This window comes from Gadus chalcogrammus, chromosome 17, assembly GCF_026213295.1.
Source record: "Gadus chalcogrammus isolate NIFS_2021 chromosome 17, NIFS_Gcha_1.0, whole genome shotgun sequence".
NCBI lineage: Eukaryota > Metazoa > Chordata > Actinopteri > Gadiformes > Gadidae > Gadus > Gadus chalcogrammus.
The window spans coordinates 8,504,039-8,527,343 of NC_079428.1; the positions used below are offsets into that span (position 1 = coordinate 8,504,039).

Genomic DNA, 23,305 nt, shown 5'->3' on the forward strand with positions numbered 1-23,305 from the left:
GGGGGCCAACGCAGGCCGGGGCCGCGGAGGACCCAGCGCCAGAACCCCAAACTCCATCAGCTCAGGTACCCACTGAGGTGGAGGTGGAGGTGCTTCATCATCGCGGTGGACAGGGCTGACGGAGCTAGAGGATCGATGCATGTCGCCTGGGGCTTGCCGTCTAGACGGTTAGCCTCATGCTAGCTAGTCTGTGCGGGAAGGTTTGCCGGGGACTTGGCTTGTGTTAACGCTGTGTTCCTCACCATAAAACCCTGGACCTTGGAACAGATGGCACACACCTGTCATGTGTCGCTTAAAGGAAGTCCGAGGATCTCCTGCTTAACACGTGCCACATAAGAACATGGAGCATCGCTCTTCAGGGCGTTAATGGGTCATACAGTGGCTCAAATACGAATCTTAGATCAAGACGACTTGAAAAGTTATTATATTTGAAGACCAAATCTTGGTCATATAAAGAAAATAATTGTATTTCTAAATAATGATCATACAAAAATTGTTAAAAAAAAACAACTATCTTGTTTTATGCATCTATACAAATATTTACAAATACATTTTTCACAATCCTTTATATTAAATCCATCTCTTAGCTAGTGGACCTTGACATATCTGTGGTCAATGCTGATCAATTGTGATTCCTGATGCTATCAGTAAGGACACCACTGTTGTTGTGTTTTTTGGCCTTAAAGGTCTCCCACCTGCAAACTGGGAGCGGCTTAATCTGATACATAGTATTTTAAATTAAATGTGACACTCAACCTTACGTTGTATCGAGGGACTCGCTTCAGTCAAAAGGGGAACACTCGTTTTACAGTCGTTTGGCGCCATCTGCTGTTGTGAATCTGTCATGTAATTCCAGGAAGAAAAACCATTGTGTGTGCTGTACGGTAAAGAACCAGCTGTTATTCAAACCACAGCTGGATCCATCGCTGAAATGGCGTTGTTTTGACGTGTCTGTATACGTGTGTGCTCCAGTGCTGAAGGACCCGGACAGCAACCCCTACTCCCTGCTGGAGGGCGAGGGCGAGCAGGCCGAAGCAGCCGATTGCGCCGGGGCCGGAGACCGCCGCCGCCGCGACCGCCGTCGCCGTAACGACCAGGAGCCCAGCGTGATGGATGCGGCCACCGAGGAGTCGGACGGCCAGGCCGCCACCAGCGATAACGGACTTGGTGAGCAGGGGACCCCCCCCCCCCCCCCCCCCCCCCCCCCCCCCCCCCCGGGGAGGGGGACAGGGCTGCGGTGTTCATCAGGGGGTCACAGCAGAAGAATCACAGGACGGAAGATCATTTTAAACGTTACTGACGTCATTTATTTATTCTTTCATTTTTATTTTAAGAAGAAAGAAAAAAAATTCTCTACTTAATATCAGCATTAATCTCGTGGTGATAAGGTGTTGCACCACTTGTTTTTAGCTGAAACGCAAAATGCGTCATTTTGCGTCATTCAGACCGGGGTTCCTGATTATTTGCTAATATAAGACAATAGTTTTTGCTTTGTTCCATGTAGAAACGAAATCACTACTACAATGTTCTCCAGAGCAGGGATGTAAAGGTTGTGGACTGATTATGGCCTTTAATAGATCAGGACCTTTAGACGGCAGCAAAGGGTGTCGTTACTCTTCCCGGACAGTGATGCAAACGCATGACTGTCTGTCTTTAAAACGACACACGCGTACACAAGTACACCCACGTTTGAGTCTTTAACCTGACCCTTTTACAGACGAGGAGGGGAGACCCCAGCGTCGCAACAGAAGCCGCCGCCGTCGTAACCGTGGCAACCGCCCCGAAGGTGGCTCGGCCAGCCGTGACAGACAGCAAGGTGAGGGCATTGGCTCCGCCCTCGCGGTACACGCCACATGCATTAGATTGCTGCCGCTCAAATAGATAATCAGTTTGATTCCAGAGATGAAAATGGCATCCATAGCAGTCAACTGAAAAAACAGATCGCTGAATGCTGTAGTTTACAATCAGAATTGATTATTCATCAAAGCCCGGTACTGATGTCATTGGTTTATCACCAAATAAATAATAATGGAGATTATACGGTTAATGTTTACCGCATCTTTAAATAATATTATTATTATTTATTTATTTTATTTTTTCACCGTCCTGTACTTTCTGCTGTGGCACCCTCATTGCCTGTGTGGGGTTAATAAAGTTATGGTTGTCCTGCAACCAATCACGTGCTAGTTAGGCCGAGCTAACTCTGGTTGCATTTCCTCCGCGGCTCTCCAGTGACTGTGGCAGACTACATCTCCCGCCCCGAGTCCCAAAGCAGGCAGAACGTTCCCCAGAAGGAGAACCAGACTGCCCCTGAACCCAAGGTACCCACCGCCACAGCCTCCTCCACAAACTCCACGCACACACCTTCAGGGAGGACTCTGGTACCATGTCTTCAAGGGGCTGTTGGATGTCTGGGCCATACAGGGGATTAGAACATAACTCCATATATAATTTGTGACGCATCCCTCTGAATCAGTCGTTGAGTGGTCAGCAACACGACTCCGACATCTAGTTTAGCCTCATTATCTCCATCATAAAGTTGAACACCTCGTTGCTGGATTACTAAGGTTTCATTAATTTCCAGAAGTCTATTTGTCCATGCAAATCGGTCCATATTCATGACTGAATGATTTTGTTTTCTATTGAAGAGTTAAGTAACACAATATGGTGCAATGGCTTTTAAACATTAACACAACGTGTTGGGACACGCTGGCTGGAAACTAAACTAATACCAAGGATTCGGGTGCAGACTAGTGGGCAACCTTCAGCATATGAGGAACAGAGCGCCAATTGAAAGTTACCTTTTGGTGAAACAAGTTTGTACAAGGAGTTGGATACCCGTCCAAGTGGAGTCCCGTGTATCCAACGAATCTCGGCAACCGTCCGAAATTGAAACTTTAGATCAACTGTTAGTGGAGTCGTCTAGGAAAGGACAAATGTACTATCCCTTTAGAAAAAGCCAGTCGTATCTTGACCAACGCACATTGGAGGAAGGGTTCCAGGTTTCTATGTGGTCATTAACACACCGGAGGCTGTACATTGCTTCTCGGGTGCTGTGCGGCCGGTGAAGTGATGCATCTTCTCTTCTTCCTCCAGGAGAACGGAACAAGCACCAAGAAAGACGAGCGTGCCCCCTCCAAGGGCTCCCCTAGCAACGGCGTGGCAACCGCCAGCGAGACCAAGGCCTTGGTCAACGGGGTCTCGTAAAGAAAACGGCACCAACAACAAAAAAATAATAACCACAAACCACGTGTATTTAAAAAAAGAAAAAAATAGAGCGGCCCTGCCCTTCTGGAAGAATCCACGTCTAGAGCAAGACCTCATGGCAATCTGTGTCCCTGCTTGCATTAACTTTAACCTTGAACCGAAGAGCGAGAGAGTGAGAGAAAAACAAGTACCTGACGAAAAATATCTGAATTCATACGTGTGCGAGAAAAACGTAACGTAAAAAAAACGACAAACGCATCTACTTAAAAAACACGTTAAAGGTGTATGCTATCCTATCTATCAGTACTTAGTGCTTATTTTTAAGAAAAAAACACATGACTAGCTTACCAAAAAAAAAAACAGAGCTGGTGGAAATGACTTGATTTTTAAAGAAATACGGAAACACAAGAAACAGGACGAGACTCTCTATGTTGTTTGTTTTTTAGTTTTTTAAACTAATGTCCTCTTTTTTTGTTGTGTCAATTATTTACGTTGTCGTTGTTGTTTATCACTGGTTTTGACTAAGGAGGGGGTTGGACGGTGAAAAATCGAACGTATTTTCCCGCCAAAACCGACGCGTCTATCGAAGCGCGTTTAACGTCAAGAAACGAAGAGCGAGCTAGAACGAGAGAGAGAGAGAGAGAGGGGGGGGGAGCGAGAGGGGCAGCGAGGTCGGCCATAGACGCACAAGGGCGGACTCACGGTCCCTGCCTGTGTGGCGTCGGGCCGGCGGTGCCACGCCCGGGGGGGGGGGGGGGGGGAGAGGGGGGCGGAGTCAGGACGAGATGGACGGGGAGGCGGGTCTGGTCGTGGGGGCGGATTATGGTTTACTGATAGACATTGTGCCTTGAATTTGGGGAAGCTAAAAAAAAAAAAAGACTAAAAAAAAACCTTGAGTTTATCATTTCGATTTTTTCCGTTATTTTTTTTCTGTTTGTTTCACAAGAAGAATAAAAGCGAGGGAGGGGTCTTAATTCCTTTTGTTCGTTTTGGTTAAGAGACGGATGGACGGATGAATCTGAGAGCGAGTGATGACTAGACAGTACAGGGGCGTTACTAGTGGCGGCGGAGAGCGAGGAGTACAGGAGCGGCAGTGGTGAATGGGTTAATAAAAACAGAGCAAGGGATGTTTGGTGCCAAACAGGAAATTCAAGTGCTTGTTCTTTGCTATCGGCTGCGGCGGCATAGGGGAGTGGACGTGGGCGGAGGTGTGAGGGCGCGCACGCAGAACGGTTAGGGGTCCACTAAAAGAAACGGTTAGGGGTGGGATAAGGGGTCCTGGCGTTCGCCTTAAGAGTCTCCTACGTCACATGTCACTTCGGCCTCCCTCCTATTCTCAGCTTGGGGGGGAGGGGTGGTGGAGGGTTCCAGCAGCTCTGTAGCCAGAACAAGAAATAAATCAATTACAAAATGACAAATTAGTAGATAATGAAACGGTAAAGGAAGCCTATACTGTGCCTGAGAGGGGTCCTACGGGACTGAGCGCATACACACCTATACAGACCCACTCACACATATACACACACTCTGAGATGAGGAGGTGGGGCGCAGGGAGGCTGGCCAGGCGAGGTCGATGCTTTGGGAGGGGGTCCCCTCTGGGTTTCTGATATATCTGTAGATACATGGTGGAGTGGAAGCGCGCCCTTGCCCGTGACGCAGCTCGCACGCCGTCACCTGTTGTCTTGGTAACCGCTCTCAAAAGCAATTTCATAATTTTTCTTTTGTTTTTGTTTTTGTTCTTTCCACAAAATACAATTTATCAAATAAAACAAAAATGGAAGTGAACCTCTCTCTCGACATGATCTTTTTGATTCCCTTTTCTCTTGTGAGTTCTGCCCTGGTCCTTCATGTTGTACGTTTCTAACGTGCATGGCGTCAGTTGGTGACGACTCCGTAAGACACTCTGTGCCTGTCCCGTGCATGAAGACTGTGTTTTGATTTTTAATGAGATCTGACTCCCCTAAACATCTCTTCTTCCTGGAGCTGCTGCTATCGTACATACTGAATGTCCCAACATGGAAAGTAACAAAAACGAAATAAATACAACTCCAAGTAAATATTTTATTTGTAACAAGCCTCCTCACAGTTCTCTGGTGCACACACCCACAAGACATCCTGGTTAAATATATATCCAAGATATATGTATATATATTATTTATATACTGGATATTATGAGGCAGCGGACGGGAGGGTCAGGGATTATTGTGTACTACGACTCTTAAGTTCTGTAAAAGTTTGAATATATATGGTTGGACGTTGGTCAGCACCCATTCGCTAGACAATGTGAGGCTGAAATTGAATCAAAAGTTTCTGCTGCTGGCCCTTATTGCTTGTGGCAGGTTTTTTTTTTTAATCGAAAGCGGGATCAAAGGAACTTGAGTATTTGTACCTTTTTATTGGGTCATGTCTGTACAAGGGAGGAAAAATGTGACCCTTATGTTTTTTGTGTACACCTTTATACCTCACACTCCTCCCTGTGTGTGTGGTTATATTGTAATCCTTGTGTGTCTGAACTCCCGTGTGCGTGTGTGGGCGTGCACATCAGTTGTGACACTAGCTGTTTGGTTGACTCCTCACTGTCCAATTGTTATTTTTTTTCTCGCTCATTTTCTGGTGGCAATAAAGGACTTTTCATCGTTTGGTATAAATATTCTATCCTTTTGTCCTTTTATTATCCGTAAAATGGTATATTGACCTTTTTACATTTATTTCTATGAAAGATTGAATAATGTGTTGTTGGTTATAGCTCAGCCGCAAGAAAGTATGATAGCAAGCGTCCGCACACTATCCTGTGGGGCTCTTTGAGAAAGATGCTTCCTCCAACCCCTACCTGCTCCTTCATGACCTGTATCTTGAGGTCACTCTGAGTCAAGTTTCATATACGCTTCGCCTAAATGACCAAAATAATAAATAACAAAAATATACATGTGTTGTTGAGGGACTGTGTTATGAATTTTGAGTTATTAATAACCGGCTTGTAGTCCTAAGATTCATTGCACGCAGACCTTGTTCAACACAATCTAATGGGTCATATTCCATTGTAGTTGGATGAGTCCCCATGAGCCACTTCTCGACTAAACTGAAAGTTTAGTCGATTTTGCTAAATGGTTTACCTAACCCATATTTATTTGCAATCCAACACCATTTGGACGATCTTCAAACAGTACGGGAATTACAAATTTCCTATGTCATACCTTCTCTTTTCCCCCATCTCCTTGCTTAAATGTAACTAGAAGTATAAAGACTGCTGTAACCTACCGTTGGCCATTGAAAAGGAATGTACTTATTTTTGTACTTATGGCCTTATGCGATCCTGCGTCTCCCTCTAGTGGACATATTTAACAAGTAATTGGTTAGTCTTTTAGCAGAATCTGCTTTTTACCCAACAATTTTGTCGTATTGGCATATTGTACGGTGATTTGTTCTCTGCAAGTACTCCGTTCAAACACCCTGCAGTGATACAGGATGTCTTTGCAAACCACCCTACGATAAGACTGTGTGTGTGTGTGTGTGTGTGTGTGTGTGTGTGTGTGTGTGTGTGTGTGTGTGTGTGTGTGTGTGTTAGCCTAAAAGGCGTGTGTGAGAATGGGTGGCAACATCCTGAGAGCAACGATAGACTCTGGGGATAAATGTTCTAACATAAACAGTTGCTTGTTCAGACAAATGCGCAATCTAAGCTGCATCTCCACATTAAGGCTGACATTTGCTCCGTTCAAAAGCAGGTTTGTCACAAGTTTTTATTAATACTATTTGGAGTAGTTCATTCCAGTGTTCGGTGTATCATACTGTCGCGTTTAAACATTTGCTAATTGTTTTAATTTGATTGCATTGTTTATTAAGTATATAAGGCGCTTCCATATGAAATGATTATCAATAATTACATAAATTTATCCCAATCGCCCAATCGTATATTAGATGAACATGGATTTGAGATTAGTAACAAAGTACTTTTGTTGCCACCTGACGCATATTTTTTTTTTTTGGTTTTTATTTAACTTTTTTAATTTCTCTCTAAAAAAAGAGCCTCCTGGCAAAGACGGGTAGCAGCAGAATTCACAGGGTTTCAGAAATACATAAATAAATGCACGAGACATGAAAGAGGAAAAAGTTATCCGAACATCTGCTGCCAGCTTCCCTATAGGGAATGACGTGTGGCAGGGAAATCTGGCTGTGATCGCTCTGCGGCTGATTTGGTTTTCAAATGTCTAACATCCAAACCACCTGAGAGCCGGAGCCCATGGGATCTCTACCTAACAACCAACACTTTTTCCATGTGACACACACACACACAGTCCTTACACAGAGACACCTATCACAATGATCTATAGCCATGACCGCAGAAACAATATCAGCTTGACCAATATGAGGCAAAGAAATTAGTCTCAATGTTTACAACTCAAACCACCAAGACATTTGGCAGTCAAAGGAAGAAAGGCAATAATTAATATTTACATGGTTCTTTTTTTCGTAGACCTACAATCAGCCATCAATCACAATATCTGAGAAATCTTTTAAACTTGATCCACAAGACATTTAGCATTGACATACTGAAAAATGATACAGGCAATGGGAAGTTGACATTGCAACTTCCCATTGACTGTTGTTCTTTCTAGAACACACAGAGCAGTTAGTCCCAATGAATAACCACAAGACATTTGCACTACCTCCCATAAGTAACCCTTTTGTTTTTAAATATATCGTTGGTACAATTGGGGAACAACTGGCTGCTCAAAAACGGGCTTCACTTGTTTCAGATTTAACTCGAACTACTTCATTCATTCATCTGCAATATAGATTTAGTTGTAGGATTTGAACTTGGATTTATAAATGAAGATTTCCATTTATGTATACGATTTAGCTTGAGATTAAGCATTTAGATTTGGGATTTCGATTTCGATGTAAGTTTTTGATTTAAATTTAGCATGCCGATTTAGATTTAAGGTTTAACGCATGATTCTTATTCTATATAGGCCTACGTGCAAAAAGTGAAAAAATTAAGCAAAATGTAGGTTAAGTGAAGCACCCTTTTCAGCAGCAAAAGCTTAGAAACGGCACCTCATTACTACTTTACAAAGATCTAATTGACCGTGTACAAAGCAATTTGTCAGCCTCTGTTACCTTATTTCTTACTCAGTAACATGAAGACGTTGGTTGGTTGGTTGGTTGGTTGGTTGGTTGGTTGGTTACAGTACTATTTGGTTCATTGTTATACATTCCCCAGAAACAATCAAGCTGTACTTTCAGTTAACAATGGTAGCTCCAAAGGGTTAGTTTTTGTGTGGTGTTATGAAAGTACCAATCTGTTCACAGATTACCCCTTAGGCAGACAAGAAACCCACAATTCATAGGTTCCCTATTCAACCATCTGGGCCTAGTTTCAATAAACCTAATTTCCAGCGAAACTCAAACCACAGTTTTGGTTTCATATCTAAAGACGACCCTCATAACACCTTGTGGTCAAACACTCTCATAATCTCTCATCCCACGTTTTCCATCTCTCTATCTCTCTCATCATCTTTCTCTTTCTCTGTGTCCGTCCGTCCATAGCCATGGCGATGATCCACCCACAGGTGATGACCATCCAGCCCAGTGTGGTCACCACGGGTGTGGTGACCTCGGCTTTCGTACCGGGGAGGGAGATGTGGTCATCCAGCTTGTTCAGCTGCTTTGAGGACATGGGGATATGTGGGTATCTGTTTCTATTGCTCAATGTAGCATCCCCAGGTTCTGCAGTCCTCCAATGAGAAAACGACCAATCGGTTACTTATATTTGTGACCTGCAATGTGAATGGCTTGTCAACTTGACAAGCCATTAACTTGACACTTGCTCAGGAGTGACTACAGGTTGACTGTGGTGGATGTTGGGCTCGAACCCAGAACCTTTGGGCTTGGAGTCAAACACCCAAACCGGTCTATCTTGTCCCCTCAGTAATAAATAAACTGCTGAAGTCAAAGTCAAATGTATTTGTATAGCACACTATCAGACACAGTGGTTATTCAAAGTGCTTTAAAATAAAAAAATAAAAAATAGAATAAAATATATATATATATAAATTAACACATTATAAAAAAAAAATATATATACAAATAATTATTTAAGTCACAACAGAATAAAACAAAACAATAACAAGATTAACTGAAAGCAGTAGAAAATAAATGGGTTTTTAAGTGGAAGTGGCTGACCAACCCTGAGGTGGCAGGGGGAAACTCAGTGCCTTAATCTGCTTGTACCTCAGTTACTAACAATCAGCTCAAATATTCTCCCGCTGTGCTTTGAGAATAGTGTTTTGGGGTTTTCAAACAACGTCAGGTGGGTAGTGTCAAAATAATAATACCTGTCTCAACTCTGGCGCACCGCGCAGGCTGCCTTGGGTTTTGGTGCCCGTGCGCCCTGGCGTGTCAGGTCAGCGCAGACCACGGCGAGGGTCTATGTCTCCCCATGCTGGAGTCGATGAGCGGCATAGTTCCAGCCTTGGCCCTGGGCCTCCGGATCTCCGTGAGAGAGCGCTACCGCATAAAGGCACGTGGAACAATAATTACGATGCAGCAACAACAACTCACCTGATTTCCTTTATTGTTATCCAAAATATCACAATAACAGTCATTTTGTCTTATACCCCCCGAACCTTGTGGTTGGAAAGGGGTGATACACACTCATTCACCCACTCAGTCCCTCACTCACTCACTCAGTCCCTCACTCACTCACTCAGTCCCTCACTCACTCACTCAGTCCCTCACTCACTCACTCACTCATTCACCCACTCACTCACTCACTCACTCACTCACTCAAACTTTCCCTAACAGATTAAATAGGGTTTATCCATGAAATCAAACACATTCTTAATGAATCAATAATAAGTGTGCGTCTTCTCTATTCCCCACCGCAGGGCTCCATTTGTGACGACTGCTGTATCGTCACGTTCTGCGGCATATGCTCATACTGTCAGCTGGCACGGGAACTCAAGGAACGCCGGTGCCGTCACACACAGGTCATCTCCTCCACCACCGTGCAGGTCAACTCGAATCCTCCGGCATATGTACCCCAGTACCCTGTCCAACAGGGCTACGGTCCCCCACAATAATAGGCAGTACCCAAGGCCTTATTTTTATATACATTACATTATGGGATCAGGTTTTTAGAAGAAATGTATGCTTTATACTTATACTTTATACTATACATGACGTTATGGTTGCGGGTTTGAACCCACCCAAGAAATGTGCCGCTCAAGGCTTTGCAAGATGACTTGGTTAAATGTGTGTGTGTGTGTGTGTGTGTGTGTGTGTGTGTGTGTGTGTGTGTGTGTGTGTGTGTGTGTGTGTGTGTGTGTGTGTGTGTGTGTGTGTGTGTGTGTGTGTGTGTGTGTATCTGTGTATGTCTGTTCCCGTGTGTGTTCTTTTGAAAGTCTGTGCTGTTGATGTGTTAAAGTTTAGAGCGTTGCCTGCATGCATAATGATAATAAAAGTTTGTCCAAAAATATTTTGTCACAAATTCCCAGTGCAAATTCTGACTCATGACACTTTCTTTATATTTAATCTAACATACATATTTGTATACATTACTTAATTGATATTTCAATTTATGTTTGTATATGTTAGTAGCACTGGGTGAAATACGGGGGGGTCAGTGGGTGCTCGACCCCCCCGATATTCCCATGAGACCCCCTGAAAGCCTCAAAAGCCATATTTGAAGGGGGTCACAAATTTAGTCAAAGAAATATATATTTTTATTTTATTGTCACTAATGGTCACTTAAATGTTTTTAAGCTCACCATGTTCAGTATTCAGAATTCAAAACATTTATTCACAAATATGTTACTTTTTGCCAAGCAGAGCCAGCCAGTCCTGTGTGCGTATGCAATTTAGCCATGTTTGCCAGAAGAACAGAAGAAAGACGTAATGTATACAAGTCATACTAAAAACGGCTAGCAAGGGAAAGCTAAACCAGAGTGTATCACACTTTGGGTCTATTCTAACTCCATTCAGCCACCTTGCAGTGACTGAATTGTGATGAAAGAACTGATTGTTGTGCATAAGATGAGTGTGTGAGACTGTGCGCGTGCATGTCCTTTTCGGCTTTGGCATACTGCATGGTTATGAAGGGGTCATCACTATGTTCCCCAGGTGCGAAGGTTTAGGGTTAGGTTTAGGGTTACGCCTGGTTCAAACTACCTCCGTCCGTCGATGGATCTCATTGGCTTTGCATGGGGCACACGCGAAATGCATTGTGGGTCCGTCCGTCCGCTCCATTGCCTGAGTCAAAAAGTTGAGAAATGTTCAACTTTTCAGGCAGCGGCGGATCCATTGGCCAATCAGATGGCGGTTATGCAAATACACTAAACACGTTTCCTGGAGGAGAGAGATCAGGATCACAAGGTAGAGGTGCTGAGGGGAGGAGGAACAAGAGAGAGACAGACAGAGACAGAGAGAGAGAGAGAGAGAGAGAGAGAGAGAGAGAGAGAGAGAGAGAGAGAGAGCGCGCGAGCACACCTGCCGTGGTGATGTTTGGCTTGTTGTGTAAAATGTCCGCATCCGCCGTGGTTGGATGAATGGAGATATCAAGGTAAGGTAAGGTAACGGAAACACAATGATTATTATTTTAAAGGGATCATACACATCAAACGTACCTATGAATTTCTGCGAAGTCTGTTACGCTAGCTAGATGCCAATTTTACACACTTAACCGTTAACAACCGTTTTACCATCATAAACCTTTAGAGGCTAAACCAATGGCTATCAGTTGATATCTATTTTACATAGATATCAAGTCCAAAATATGAATTTGAAAATGAATATGTTACTATATTACGTTTTTTATGGCATATAAACAGACTCTTTGGTCTCTTTTTCACAGCGGCTGTAGAATCCCACACAGCCTGGGGCGCCCCGGCGGCTCACCGTCAGAGCGCGTACCATATAGGCTCAGGCCTAAAATGCAGCCACCCGGGTTCGAGTCCTCCCCTCTATCTCCCATACCTTCCTCTCTATCTCACGCTATATTAAAGCATTAAAATGCGAAAAGAAATCTTTAAAAAAGAAGAATCCCCACACAGCCTTTCAAACGTGTGTGCTGATTAGATTCAGACATTTCACATCAATGATTCAATCACAGGGGTCGCAGCGACACAGAGATCACCACACACGCAGTAACACTCGCACACCGCACTCCCCACCATAACAACAACATTCCATCTCTATTGTGTCTCCAACCTGTGTCACGGTCTTGATCTTCAGGATTCAAACATTACCGGTCTGTACTCTTTGCGCTGAGATTTACTCTCTCTCTCTCTCTCTCTCTCTCTCTCTCTCTCTCTCTCTCTCTCTCTCTCTCTCTCTCCATCGATCTTCTCGCTGCTGTCTAATGATGCTCAACCCTGACTTGAATGAATTCAACATAAAGGCACGGCCGTATCAAAACGCTGACCTTCCTCGCTCCACAGTCTCCACTTGCCCACAGTTTATTTTTAGCAATTTTAAATTAGAAATTAGCAATTAACCATACGGTATGAGCTGAACGTTTCTTACCTTAGGCCAATCATACGGCTGCCTCAGGATTTCTGAGGAATTTTGGTAGTTGAGGGCTGCCTAGAGATCACAGTAAACGTAAAATCTCCTCTTTTTGTACCTGCCCATAGAATCATTTGTATTTAACAAAACAGACCCATTTATACATATAGATAATCAAACCATGACCTTCAATACATATTAGTATAAATGTATAGAACATTCATACATTAATACAATGCTAGACCGAGTGAGGGCTTAGCTTCTATATCCAAAGCCATGTTCTGTGTGTGGAGCTACGATCGTATATGTGGAGCCACGATCATATATGTAGCTCCACCCAGGGAGAAGAGATATATTCAGGTATATCATCTATACCTGCCCAAAACATCCTTTATGTTGAACTAAACCTACACATTTATACCTATACATAATTCAACCTGTACATTCACACCACATGAGTATGAGTGGTGGCAAGCTCATACAATAATACAAAGCTAAACTAAAACGACACACTTACATTCATCCCCTTATTAGCGTTCAGAGGGACAGACAGGTTTAGGGAACTTCGCCTCGTGCCCACTACCTCCGTCCGTTGACTGATCCCCATTGACTTTGAATGGGGACGGACGCGCAATGCATTGTGGATCCGTCCGTTCCGTTGGAGCCTTCGGCTCCGTCAAAAAGTTGAAACATTTTCAATTTTTTTTTTTTTCAACCGTGAACATTTTTTCAACTTTTTCGGCAGCGTTGCTGCCGAAATCAAACGAATTGCTCCGTATTAAACGAATTGCTCGCTGGGTCCTATGTTCCCCGGTCACATACAAAGCGGGGAACATAGGACCCGGGGAACCTAGGTACTCTCCCGTTATAAAGGCCTTGTGGGTGGTTGTGGTCTTAGTGAAGTAGCCTAGCCATGGAGTTGGAGAAGTTGGAGTGATTGTTTACGTGTGTGCGAGAGAGAGAGAGAGAGAGAGAGAGAGAGAGAGAGAGAGAGAGAGAGAGAGAGAGAGAGGGGGGGGGGCGGCGAGGCCATAGACACACAAGGGCGGACTCACGGTCCCTGCCTGTGTGGCGTCGGGCCGGCGGTGCCACGCCCGGGGAGGGAGAGGGGGGCGGAGTCAGGACGAGATGGACGGGGAGGCGGGTCTGGTCGTGGGTGCGGATGACGGTTTACTGATAGACTTTGTGCCTTGAATTTGGGGAAGCTAATTTTTTTTTGGAGTTTATCATTTCGATTTTTTTCCGTTATTTTTTTTTGTTTGTTTCACAAGAAGCATAAAAGCGAGGGAGGGGTCTTAATTCCTTTTGTTCGTTTTGGTTAAGAGACGGATGGACGGATGAATCTGAGAGCGAGTGATGACTCGACAGTACAGGGGCGTTACTAGTGGCGGGGTCATGCCAAATTTGTACCGGCTGCCAAATTTGTACCGGGCGCGTCATCCATACGTAATCCATTCCAAACCTGCCTGGCAACAGATGATCGCGTCGTCCGTTGCCTGGCAACGGACGATCGCATTGAATGACATGAAAGGTTCACGAACATTCGCAAACCTTCAAGCTCGTTCATTCGCACTTGTCCGTTATCTGTATTGTGCTATTTCGTCCTTGACCTGCTTTAAACACTCAGTTTACTTGCTAAATTTGATTAAACAATTAAATACAATACAAATATAAAGTAAAAACAAGTGTTATCTAGCGATCCGTTATCTGTATTATGTTATTTCGTCTTTGGCAACATGAGCGCGAATGTTTTTTGAAACCTGCCCGGCAACGGACAACCCTTATGTAATCAGTTGTCCGTTGCCTGGCAACGGACAACTGTTGACGTGCCCGGTACAAATTTGGCAGCCGGTACAAATTTGGCATGACACCGGCGGAGAGCGAGGAGTACAGGAGCGGCAGTGGTGAATGGGTTAATAAAAACAGAGCGAGGGATGTTTGGTGCCAAACAGGAAATTCAAGTGCTTGTTCTTTGCTATCGGCTGCGGCGGCATAGGGGCGTGGACGTGGGCGGAGGTGTGAGGGCGCACGCGCGGAACGGTTAGGGGTCCACTAAAAGAAACGGTTAGGGGTGGGATAAGGGGTCCTGGCGTTCGCCTTAAGAGTCTCCTACGTCACATTTCACTTCGGCCTCCCTCCTATTCTCAGCTTGGGGGGGAGGGGTGGTGGAGGGTTCCAGCAGCTCTGTAGCCAGAACAAGAAATAAATCAATTACAAAATGTCAAATGAATAGATAATGAAACGGTAAAGGAAGCCTATACTGTGCCTGAGAGGGGTCCTACGGGACGGAGCGCATACACACCTATACAGACCCACTCACACATATACACACACTCTGAGATGAGGAGGTGGGGCGCAGGGAGGCTGGCCAGGCGAAGTCGATGCGTTTGGAGGGGGCCCCCTCTGGGTTTCTGATACATCAGTAGATACATGGTGGAGTGGAAGCGCGCCCTTGCCCGTGACGCGGTAGCTCGCACGCCGTCACCTGTTGTCTTGGTAACCTCTCTCAAAAGCAATTGCAAAATTGTTCTTTTGTTTTTGTTTGTGTTCTTTCCACAAAATACAATTAATCAAATAAAACAAAAATGGAAGTGAACCTCTCTCTCAACATGATCTTTTTGATCTTACTTTATTTGCAACAAGCCTCCTCGCAGTTCTCTGGTGCACACACCCACAAGACATCCTGGTTAAATATCCTGGTTGTGTGTGTGTGTGTGTGTGTGTGTGTGTGTGTGTGTGTGTGTGTGTGTGTGTGTGTGTGTGTGTGTGTGTGTGTGTGTGTGTGTGTGTGTGTGTGTGTGTGTGTGTGTGTGTGTGTGGGCAAGCACATCCGTTGTGACACTAGCTATTTGGTTGACTCCTCACTGCTCACCACTCAGATGCTGATGGGCTGTCGTGGATGCCGTTGGAATTTGAGGAATACATTCGCAGCTGTACTGCAGAGTGAGTTCAAAAGGAACTCAAAGGGAATTCAAGTTTTAAATTCTGCATCGCAAAACAAGCCTTTACATTCGCCATATTAACGCTATGCACGCCACATTTACGTACCGCGGTACACCTCTGTAACCGCTCCGAAGTGCCTGTACCGTGACGGTTCGGTACAAATACGTGTGTCGTTAGACCCCTACAGGAAAGTGCAGGGAAGAGACCTTCAGCCAGGCGACAGAGTTCTCCTCCGAAACCTAACCCCCAGAGGCGGGCCCGGCGAGATTCAGTCCTACTGGGAGGACCAAGAGTACAAGGTCAAAGACAGGAAAGCGGATGACAGCCCCGTCTACCAGATCAGCCCAGAAAATGGGAAAGGAAGGGACAGGGTCGTCCACAGAAACCTGCTGCCGCCCTGCGACTACCTACCTGTTGACCAGCCATCAGCAACGAATCTGCAGCCCAAGAAAGACGCCCAGAGACCTGCAAAGAAAGGAACAAGACCAAGACATCAACCATCGCAGCCGCCAGAGCCAGATAACACCGACGACGACGACGACGACGACGACGACGACGACGACGACGACGACTACACCGGCAACCTCCACTGGCATCTCAGACCTGGCAGGGGGAGGCGTCTAAGGCACCTGGATCCTCTGGCAGAGCCCTTCCAGCCTCAGCACCAAGGAGAGGATGTACCACTACAGAGCGAAGAGGATTTGCCACCACAGAGCGAAGAGGATTTGCCACTACAGAGCGAAGAGGATTTGCCACTATAACCTCAGAGATCTGACCCGGGTCCTGAAAGGCCTGAGCATGGTCAGTCAGGGGCAGAGTCTCAAGCCCTGAACAATGGGGAGGTAGAGATGGTAAGACAACCACCCCAGAGGCTGAGACAGGGACCTGTGGTACTGAGTTATGATTGATTAGGCCAGCCGTCCTTAGTGTGAAACTGTAAGTTGACAGAGAATCAGGTTACACATACAAATACCTTTTGGAGGCCTTGGGTATGTGAGGCTTGTTAAAAACATTGATAATGCCTTAAGGTTCACAGAAATGTCAGGTGCCATTTCATCTTTTGGGGGGAGACTGTGGCATTGTGTTTTAAAAGACAGAGGAGGATTTGCCCCCCCTTTCAATGTTTACACCAAAGTCAACAAGCTAAACGCAGGTTCTGTCTTATATCACAAGGTATTTTGAATGGCTTACATTATTTGCTGAGCGAACTCGTCTTCACCAGCAGAGCGCGCTCTAGGTCTTACAGTTGGCTGGGCATCAGTGACTGACACCAGTAGCACCGAAGTAGGACAGTACATGAAGTATAGCCAATGAATGTACACTACGCTAAAGAGAGCGCATCTCTAATGTGAACTGTTTATATTTCCAACAGGAAATAAAGGTTTTGCAAAAGAAAGAACCAAGCTTCATTCGTATACCTGTAACACAAACCAGCAACTACGACAAGACTTGTGTGTTTGTGTGTGTGTGTGTGTGTGTGTGTGTGTGTGTGTGTGTGTGTGTGTGTGTGTGTGTGTGTGTGTGTGTGGTGTGTGTGTGTGTGTGTGTGTGTGTGTGTGTGTGTGTGTGTGTGTGTGTGTGTGTGTTAGCCTAAAAAACATGTTTGAAGGTGGGAAGCCACATCCTGAGAGCTACGATAGACTCTGGGGACATAAACAGTTGCTTGTTCAGACAAATGCGCAATCTGAGTGGCATCTCCACATTAAGGCTGACATTTGCTCCGTTCAAAAGCAGGTTTGACACAATTTTTTATTAATATTATTTGGAGTAGTTCATTCCCGTGTTTGGTGTTTGATATTGTCGAGGTTAAATATTATTTAGCAATTATTTTAGTTTGTTTGCATTGTTTATTCTAAGTATATGCTTAAGGCTAGTTCAAGTGCTTCCATTATAAATTATGATTATCAATAAAAAAATAATATTAGATTAACATGGATCTGAGATGAATAATTTACGTAAAAAATGTAAAATGTTGGGTTGAATGCTGTTTTTTTTTTAAAAAGTGTAAATGCAGGCAACGACAAAAGTCTTTGTCGTCAAAAGTACTTTTGTTACCACCTGACTCATAATTCATTTTTTTAACTTTTTTATTAAACTTTTTAAATGAATCTCTTTGATTGAGGCAAAGACGGGCAGCAGCAGAATTCACAGGGTTTCAGAAATACATTAATAAATGCACGAAAGTAGTTATCCGAACATCTGCTGCCTGCTCTCTAACATCCAAACCACCTGAGAGGCCGAGCCCATGAGATGTGTCTGTGGGACTGTGTCACACAGACACAGTCCTTACAGAGACACCCATCACAATGATCTAAAGCTATGACTACAGAAACAATATTAGCTTGACCAATATGAGGCAAATAACATTAGTCTCATTTAAATTCAAAGAACGATATTTTTCCGTTAGGAACTTCATACGTGGAGGAGCAGCAGGGTGTGACCATACCCAATAGTACATACGAACAAAAACACGCCCACACGCACACACACACACTCCATAAGCCCACACTAGACATGGCAGATAAAAAAATAAAAATAAAATCCTTGCTAAACCTTGTGAATAAATAGTATTACCTCCATAGTGGAAGATAAATAAATAATTTAAAAAGATTCCAGGTATTATAACGAGAGGAGACAGTTCAGAGAGGGATTCAACCATTCAAAAGTCATATGGATTTTGTTTTGAGTGCCTGTGTTGGACTGTTGTTTTGTCTCACAAAAACCCACGGACCAGTTAGTCCCAATGAATTCAAACTCTAACCACAATACATTTGCACTACCTCCCATAAGTAACCCAGACATGCAGATTTTGTTTTAAGATATATTTAATAATAATAATAATAATAATAATAATAATAATAATAATAATAATAATAATAATATATTTAATTTGTAGAGCACTTTACATTCAGAAATCTCAAAGTGCTATAGAGTTTATGCATCATCATCATCATCATTTTTTCCCACTCGGCGCATTTCATGGCCTTGGGGCGCTTCTGCTGGATAGTTGGAAGTCTCTGTTCCAGCATCAGCAGGATGTCTGCATTCGACATCACATCGTGACTTCAGTCAGGGTTAGGTGCTTTGTCAAAGACACCTCGACACTCTGCTTGGTGAAGCCGGGGATCGAACCAACAACCTTCAGGTTACCAGCCAACCCGCTCTACCACCTGAGCTACTGCCGCCCAGAGAGACGAAAAAATAAATAAAACGTTTTGTTTAAAGGGGACCTATTATGCTTTTCGACTTTTATTACCTAGAAACGTTGTTATAATGATTGATAGTCATGTTTAAACATACACAAAAAACGATGTCGATTTTCGGGAAACTCTTCCTCTCACCTGGGCGCTTTCAGCATTCTCTGTCAACGCTCGGTTTCGCCCTTTTCGCCCTGATTGGTTACCTTCCTTGAAGCACGCGCGCGGGCAGATTGGACCAGGCATATGGGGGCGAGGCAGGAGTGCCTCTACGTAGATGATTTCCCGGAAATGTGAACAAATGAATCGCAAATGTTGTTGTCCCGAGTGTTTAGCGCTCTGCACAGCCACCCCAGACTGTCAGCAGGGAATACATCGAAATGCATGAACGTCATCATTTGACACTTTAGTATGGTTAAACATGACTATCAATCATTCTAAAAACGTTTGTAGGTCATAAAAGTCGAAAAAGCATAATAAGTCCCCTTTAAACATATAATGCATAAACAGAAAAAGGGAAATTAGCAAAAGGCTTTTTAAAAATGATAAGTCGCAAGTTTTTTTTAAAAACAGCTGTAGTCTGTGGGGGCTTCAGGTGGTCAGGGAGGGCGTTCCATAGTCTTGGGACAGCAGCGGGGAAAGCCTGATGCCCATGGTGCGGATCTTGGTCTTGGGTGGTCTGAGGGTGTGTGCTGATGCATTTAAATATATCGTTGGTACAATTTGCCAACAACTGGCTGCTAAAAAAGGGGCTTCACTTGTTCCAGATTTAACTCGAGCTGCTTCATTCATTCATCTACAATAAAGTTTTAGTTTTAGGATTTCAAGATTTGGATTTGGATTTATATTTGTGAGATTTTTGTGTGGTGTTATGACTGTACCACCCTGTTCACGGAAAGCAGTACCTAGTAGGTAAACAAGAAACCCACAATTCATAGGTTCCCCATTAAACCATCTGAGGCAAGTTTCAAAAAGCCTAATTTCCTCCGAAACTCATGCCCCAGCTTTGGTTTCATATCTCAAGACGACTTTCATAACACCTTGTGGTAAAACACTCTCATACTCTCTCATCCCATGTTTTACATCTGTCTATCACTCTCTTATCATCTTTCTCTTTCCCTGTCTGTGTCTGTCCGTCCGTAGCCATGGCGATGATCCAACAACAGGTGATGACCAACCAGCCCAGTGTGGTGGTGACCTCGGCTTTCGAGCCGGGGAGGGAGATGTGGTCATCCAGCTTGTGCAGCTGCTGTGACGACATGGAGATATGTGGGTATCTGTTTCTATTACCACTGACTCAATACCATCCCCAGTCTCTGCAGTCCACCAATGAGAAAGCTTACTCTATACGTCTCGGCCAATCGGATTCTTATATTTGTTACCTGCAATAGACCTCTGAAGAATAAGTCCCGCCTCCGAGGCTCCTGGTTCCATCCGACAAATGTCAATGGGAAATAACATGGGGTTTTTCAATGATCGCACACAGGGACGTCCCTAGGAATTCTGAGCTCCCTGACAGAATTCAGTTATGGAGCCCCCCCCCCCCCCCCCCCCCCCCCCCCCCACACACACACACATAGTGTGAGTGCACCCTAAGATACGTCATATAATTCAGAATATGTCTCATAATTATCTGAACATATTAAACAATGTTGTCAACAGTCTATTTGATTTGATTGAGCTGGGCATGACTAAATATGTATTTGTATGTTTTGATTTGCTGCATTAATCTACAATAAATAGCACCTATTGATCTAAGGGTAGACTACTTAACTAAAGGTAGCTAAATTGTAAGTATCCTTGGTTTAATGTCTGCTAATATTTTAATGCAGCCAATCAAAATATTCAAAATCTGTTTACATAAATGTTATTATCATGCTGGCAAGCAGTATGGAATGTTAATCATTGCATTATTAAGCAATAGATCACGACAGGCTGTGGTATGCGCTCATTATACCAATGTACGCCTCGTGCCCACTGCACCGTCAGTCAACGGATATGGGAAGGCGTGTCTGACGGATGGGGGAGTAGTCTTTGCAGCATGGCGACACATTAGTGCCATAATTCACTAATGTGATAAAAGATGCATTCGGGCGTATTATATTATTCCTGCGAGCGCGCAAATGATCTTTGCGCGCGCGCAAATTACCTCTGCGCCACCTACAGAGTTTGTTATGTACGATCATTCAAAAACACAATGTTATTTCCCATTGACATTTGACCGATGGAACCGGATCCTCGAGGCAAGACTTATTCTTCAGAGGTCTATGTGAATGGTTTGTCAACTTGACAAGACAATAACTTGACACTTGCTTAGGGAAGACTACAGGTTGACTGTGGATGTCGGGCTCGAACCCAGAACCTTTGAGCTCGGAGTCAAACACCCAAAATGAGTCTATCTTCTTGTCCCCTCAGTAATGAATAAACTGCTGAAGTGGAAGTGGCTGACCAACCCTGAGGTGGCAGGGGGAGGCTCAGTGCTTTACTCTGCTTGTACCTCAGTTACTAACATTCAGCTCAAATATTCTCCCGCTGTGCTTTGAGAATAGTGTTTTAGGGTTTTCAAACAACATCTGGTGGGTAGTTCTGATTTTAATGTAGGATTTTGACATTTTAATGGGGAGAGGAGTCCTGGTATTGAAAAGTAATGCATGCCCGTGGGGAATGATTGATCAATCAGAAAGTAGTCAACCGTGCTTTGTCAAAATAATAATACCTGTCTCAACTGTGGCGCACCGTGCAGGCTGCCTTGGATTTTGGTGCCCGTGCGTCCTGCCCTGTAAGGTCAGCGCAGACCACGGCGAGGGTCTGTGTCTCCCCCTGCTGGAGTATTGGAGCGGCATAGTGCCAGCCGTGGCCCTGGGCCTCCGGATCTCCGTGAGAGAGCGCTACCGCATAAAGGCAAGTGGGCCCCAACAATAATTACGATGCAACAACAACAACTCACCTGATTTCCTTTATTGTTATCCAAAATATCACAATAACAGTCATTTTTTCTTACAACCCCTGTGGTTGGAAAAGGGGTGATACACACTTATCCCCCCTCACTCACTCACTCACTCACTCAAACTTTCCCAAACAGATTAAATAGGGTTTATCCATGAAATCAAAGACAATATCAATTAATTATTAATGAATCAATAATTAGTTTGCGTCTTCTCTATTCCCCACCACAGGGCTCCATTTGTGACGACTGTTGTATCGTCACGTTCTGCGGCATATGCTCATACTGTCAGCTGGCACGGGAACTCAAGGAACGCCGGTGCCGTCACACACAGGTCATCTCCTCCACCACCGTGCAGGTCACCTCGAATCCTCCGGCATATTACCCTGTCCAAGGCTACGGTCCCCCACAATAATAGGCAGGACCCAAGGCTTTATACTTGATAATAAGGTGTGCAATTGTATTGTACAAAACATGCATTCACCAGTACTAAAACTTTTAGTTTTGCATTACATTAAAAAATCTAAAAATATTTTCCCCCCCGAAAAAACAGCAACACATAAGTACTGTGTTGCTGATGAAACATTTATTTTAGGCAAAACTGTTGTGTAGTGTGTGTCTTTGTATGAGTGTGTTGCTGCAATCATAAAATAAATAAAAACTAAGTATAACTGTGTGTGTGTGTGTGTGTGTGTGTGTGTGTGTGTGTGTGTGTGTGTGTGTGTGTGTGTGTGTGTGTGTGTGTGTGTGTGTGTGTGTGTGTGTGTGTGTGTGTGTGTGTGTGTGTGTGTCTTTGTGTGTGTGTGCGTGTGTGTGGTGTTTCTGCCTCACAAAAAACTACAACTAAGATGATCTGTATCTACATTAAGTGTTGTGGGGAATGAGAGACAAAGAGATGATAAAGGGGGAGATCCTGCTCAGTTCTGCAATGATATAAAGAGTTGCTTGGATACACATTTAACCAATACCAATTCAGTTTACTCAAAACTGGTGATAATTAAAGAATGCATATAGGTAACATGTACAGTAATAACATATCTTACAATAAGTCTTACCTCTTATCAAAACAAGTGTCAATTCTTCTTTGGACAGATGCAGCCCATCTCTGGAGGACTTTCATGGGATCCAGGGGAATTTTTCTATGCACATCCATTAGAGCAAGGCCAGAAAGCTTCTCATCCCCCATACCGGATCTTAACCAGGGTTTTGAGGCGGCGTAGAGCCAAAAAATACCTCTCACGAGAATGTGGTCACTGGCAATGTGAGGTAAATGCAAAGGATGTATTTAATATTAGGATAGAATTGCATGATGCTGCTTCACGGTAATCCTCTTCTTCGTTGGGGTAACACCAATGGTACCGGCCATCTCCGCTGCTTGTTTGTACATGGCAATGAATCTCTCATCATTTCAACCACTTTCCTTCCTTCATCATAAGCACAAATGATATCCACATCTGGAGACTGATGTCGTATTGGCAATAGCAGTTGTGTGCCACCTAGTGGTGGACCA

At 44.2% G+C, this 23,305-nt stretch overlaps 2 protein-coding genes and 1 pseudogene across 2 annotated transcripts; all 3 read left to right on the plus strand.

The window, feature by feature from the left end:
- LOC130370461 (RNA-binding protein FXR2-like) overlaps window positions 1–3,851 on the plus strand; it is a 16,425-nt pseudogene extending 12,574 nt beyond the window's left edge.
- A 2,941-nt stretch (window positions 3,852–6,792) lies between these two features.
- LOC130370346 (cornifelin homolog) lies at window positions 6,793–10,697 on the plus strand. Its single transcript, XM_056576094.1, has 4 exons — window positions 6,793–6,929; window positions 8,755–8,892; window positions 9,570–9,727; window positions 10,095–10,697. Exons 2-4 carry the CDS (start codon window positions 8,757–8,759, stop codon window positions 10,287–10,289), a joined length of 489 nt encoding a protein of 162 aa, XP_056432069.1. The 5' UTR covers window positions 6,793–6,929; window positions 8,755–8,756; the 3' UTR covers window positions 10,290–10,697.
- A 6,599-nt stretch (window positions 10,698–17,296) lies between these two features.
- Window positions 17,297–22,595, plus strand: LOC130370348 (cornifelin homolog). Its single transcript, XM_056576096.1, has 4 exons — window positions 17,297–17,388; window positions 19,995–20,120; window positions 21,595–21,752; window positions 22,028–22,595. The coding sequence occupies exons 2-4, from the start codon at window positions 19,997–19,999 to the stop codon at window positions 22,208–22,210; spliced, it is 465 nt and encodes a 154-aa protein (XP_056432071.1). The 5' UTR covers window positions 17,297–17,388; window positions 19,995–19,996; the 3' UTR covers window positions 22,211–22,595.
- Window positions 22,596–23,305: the final 710 nt, after the last annotated feature.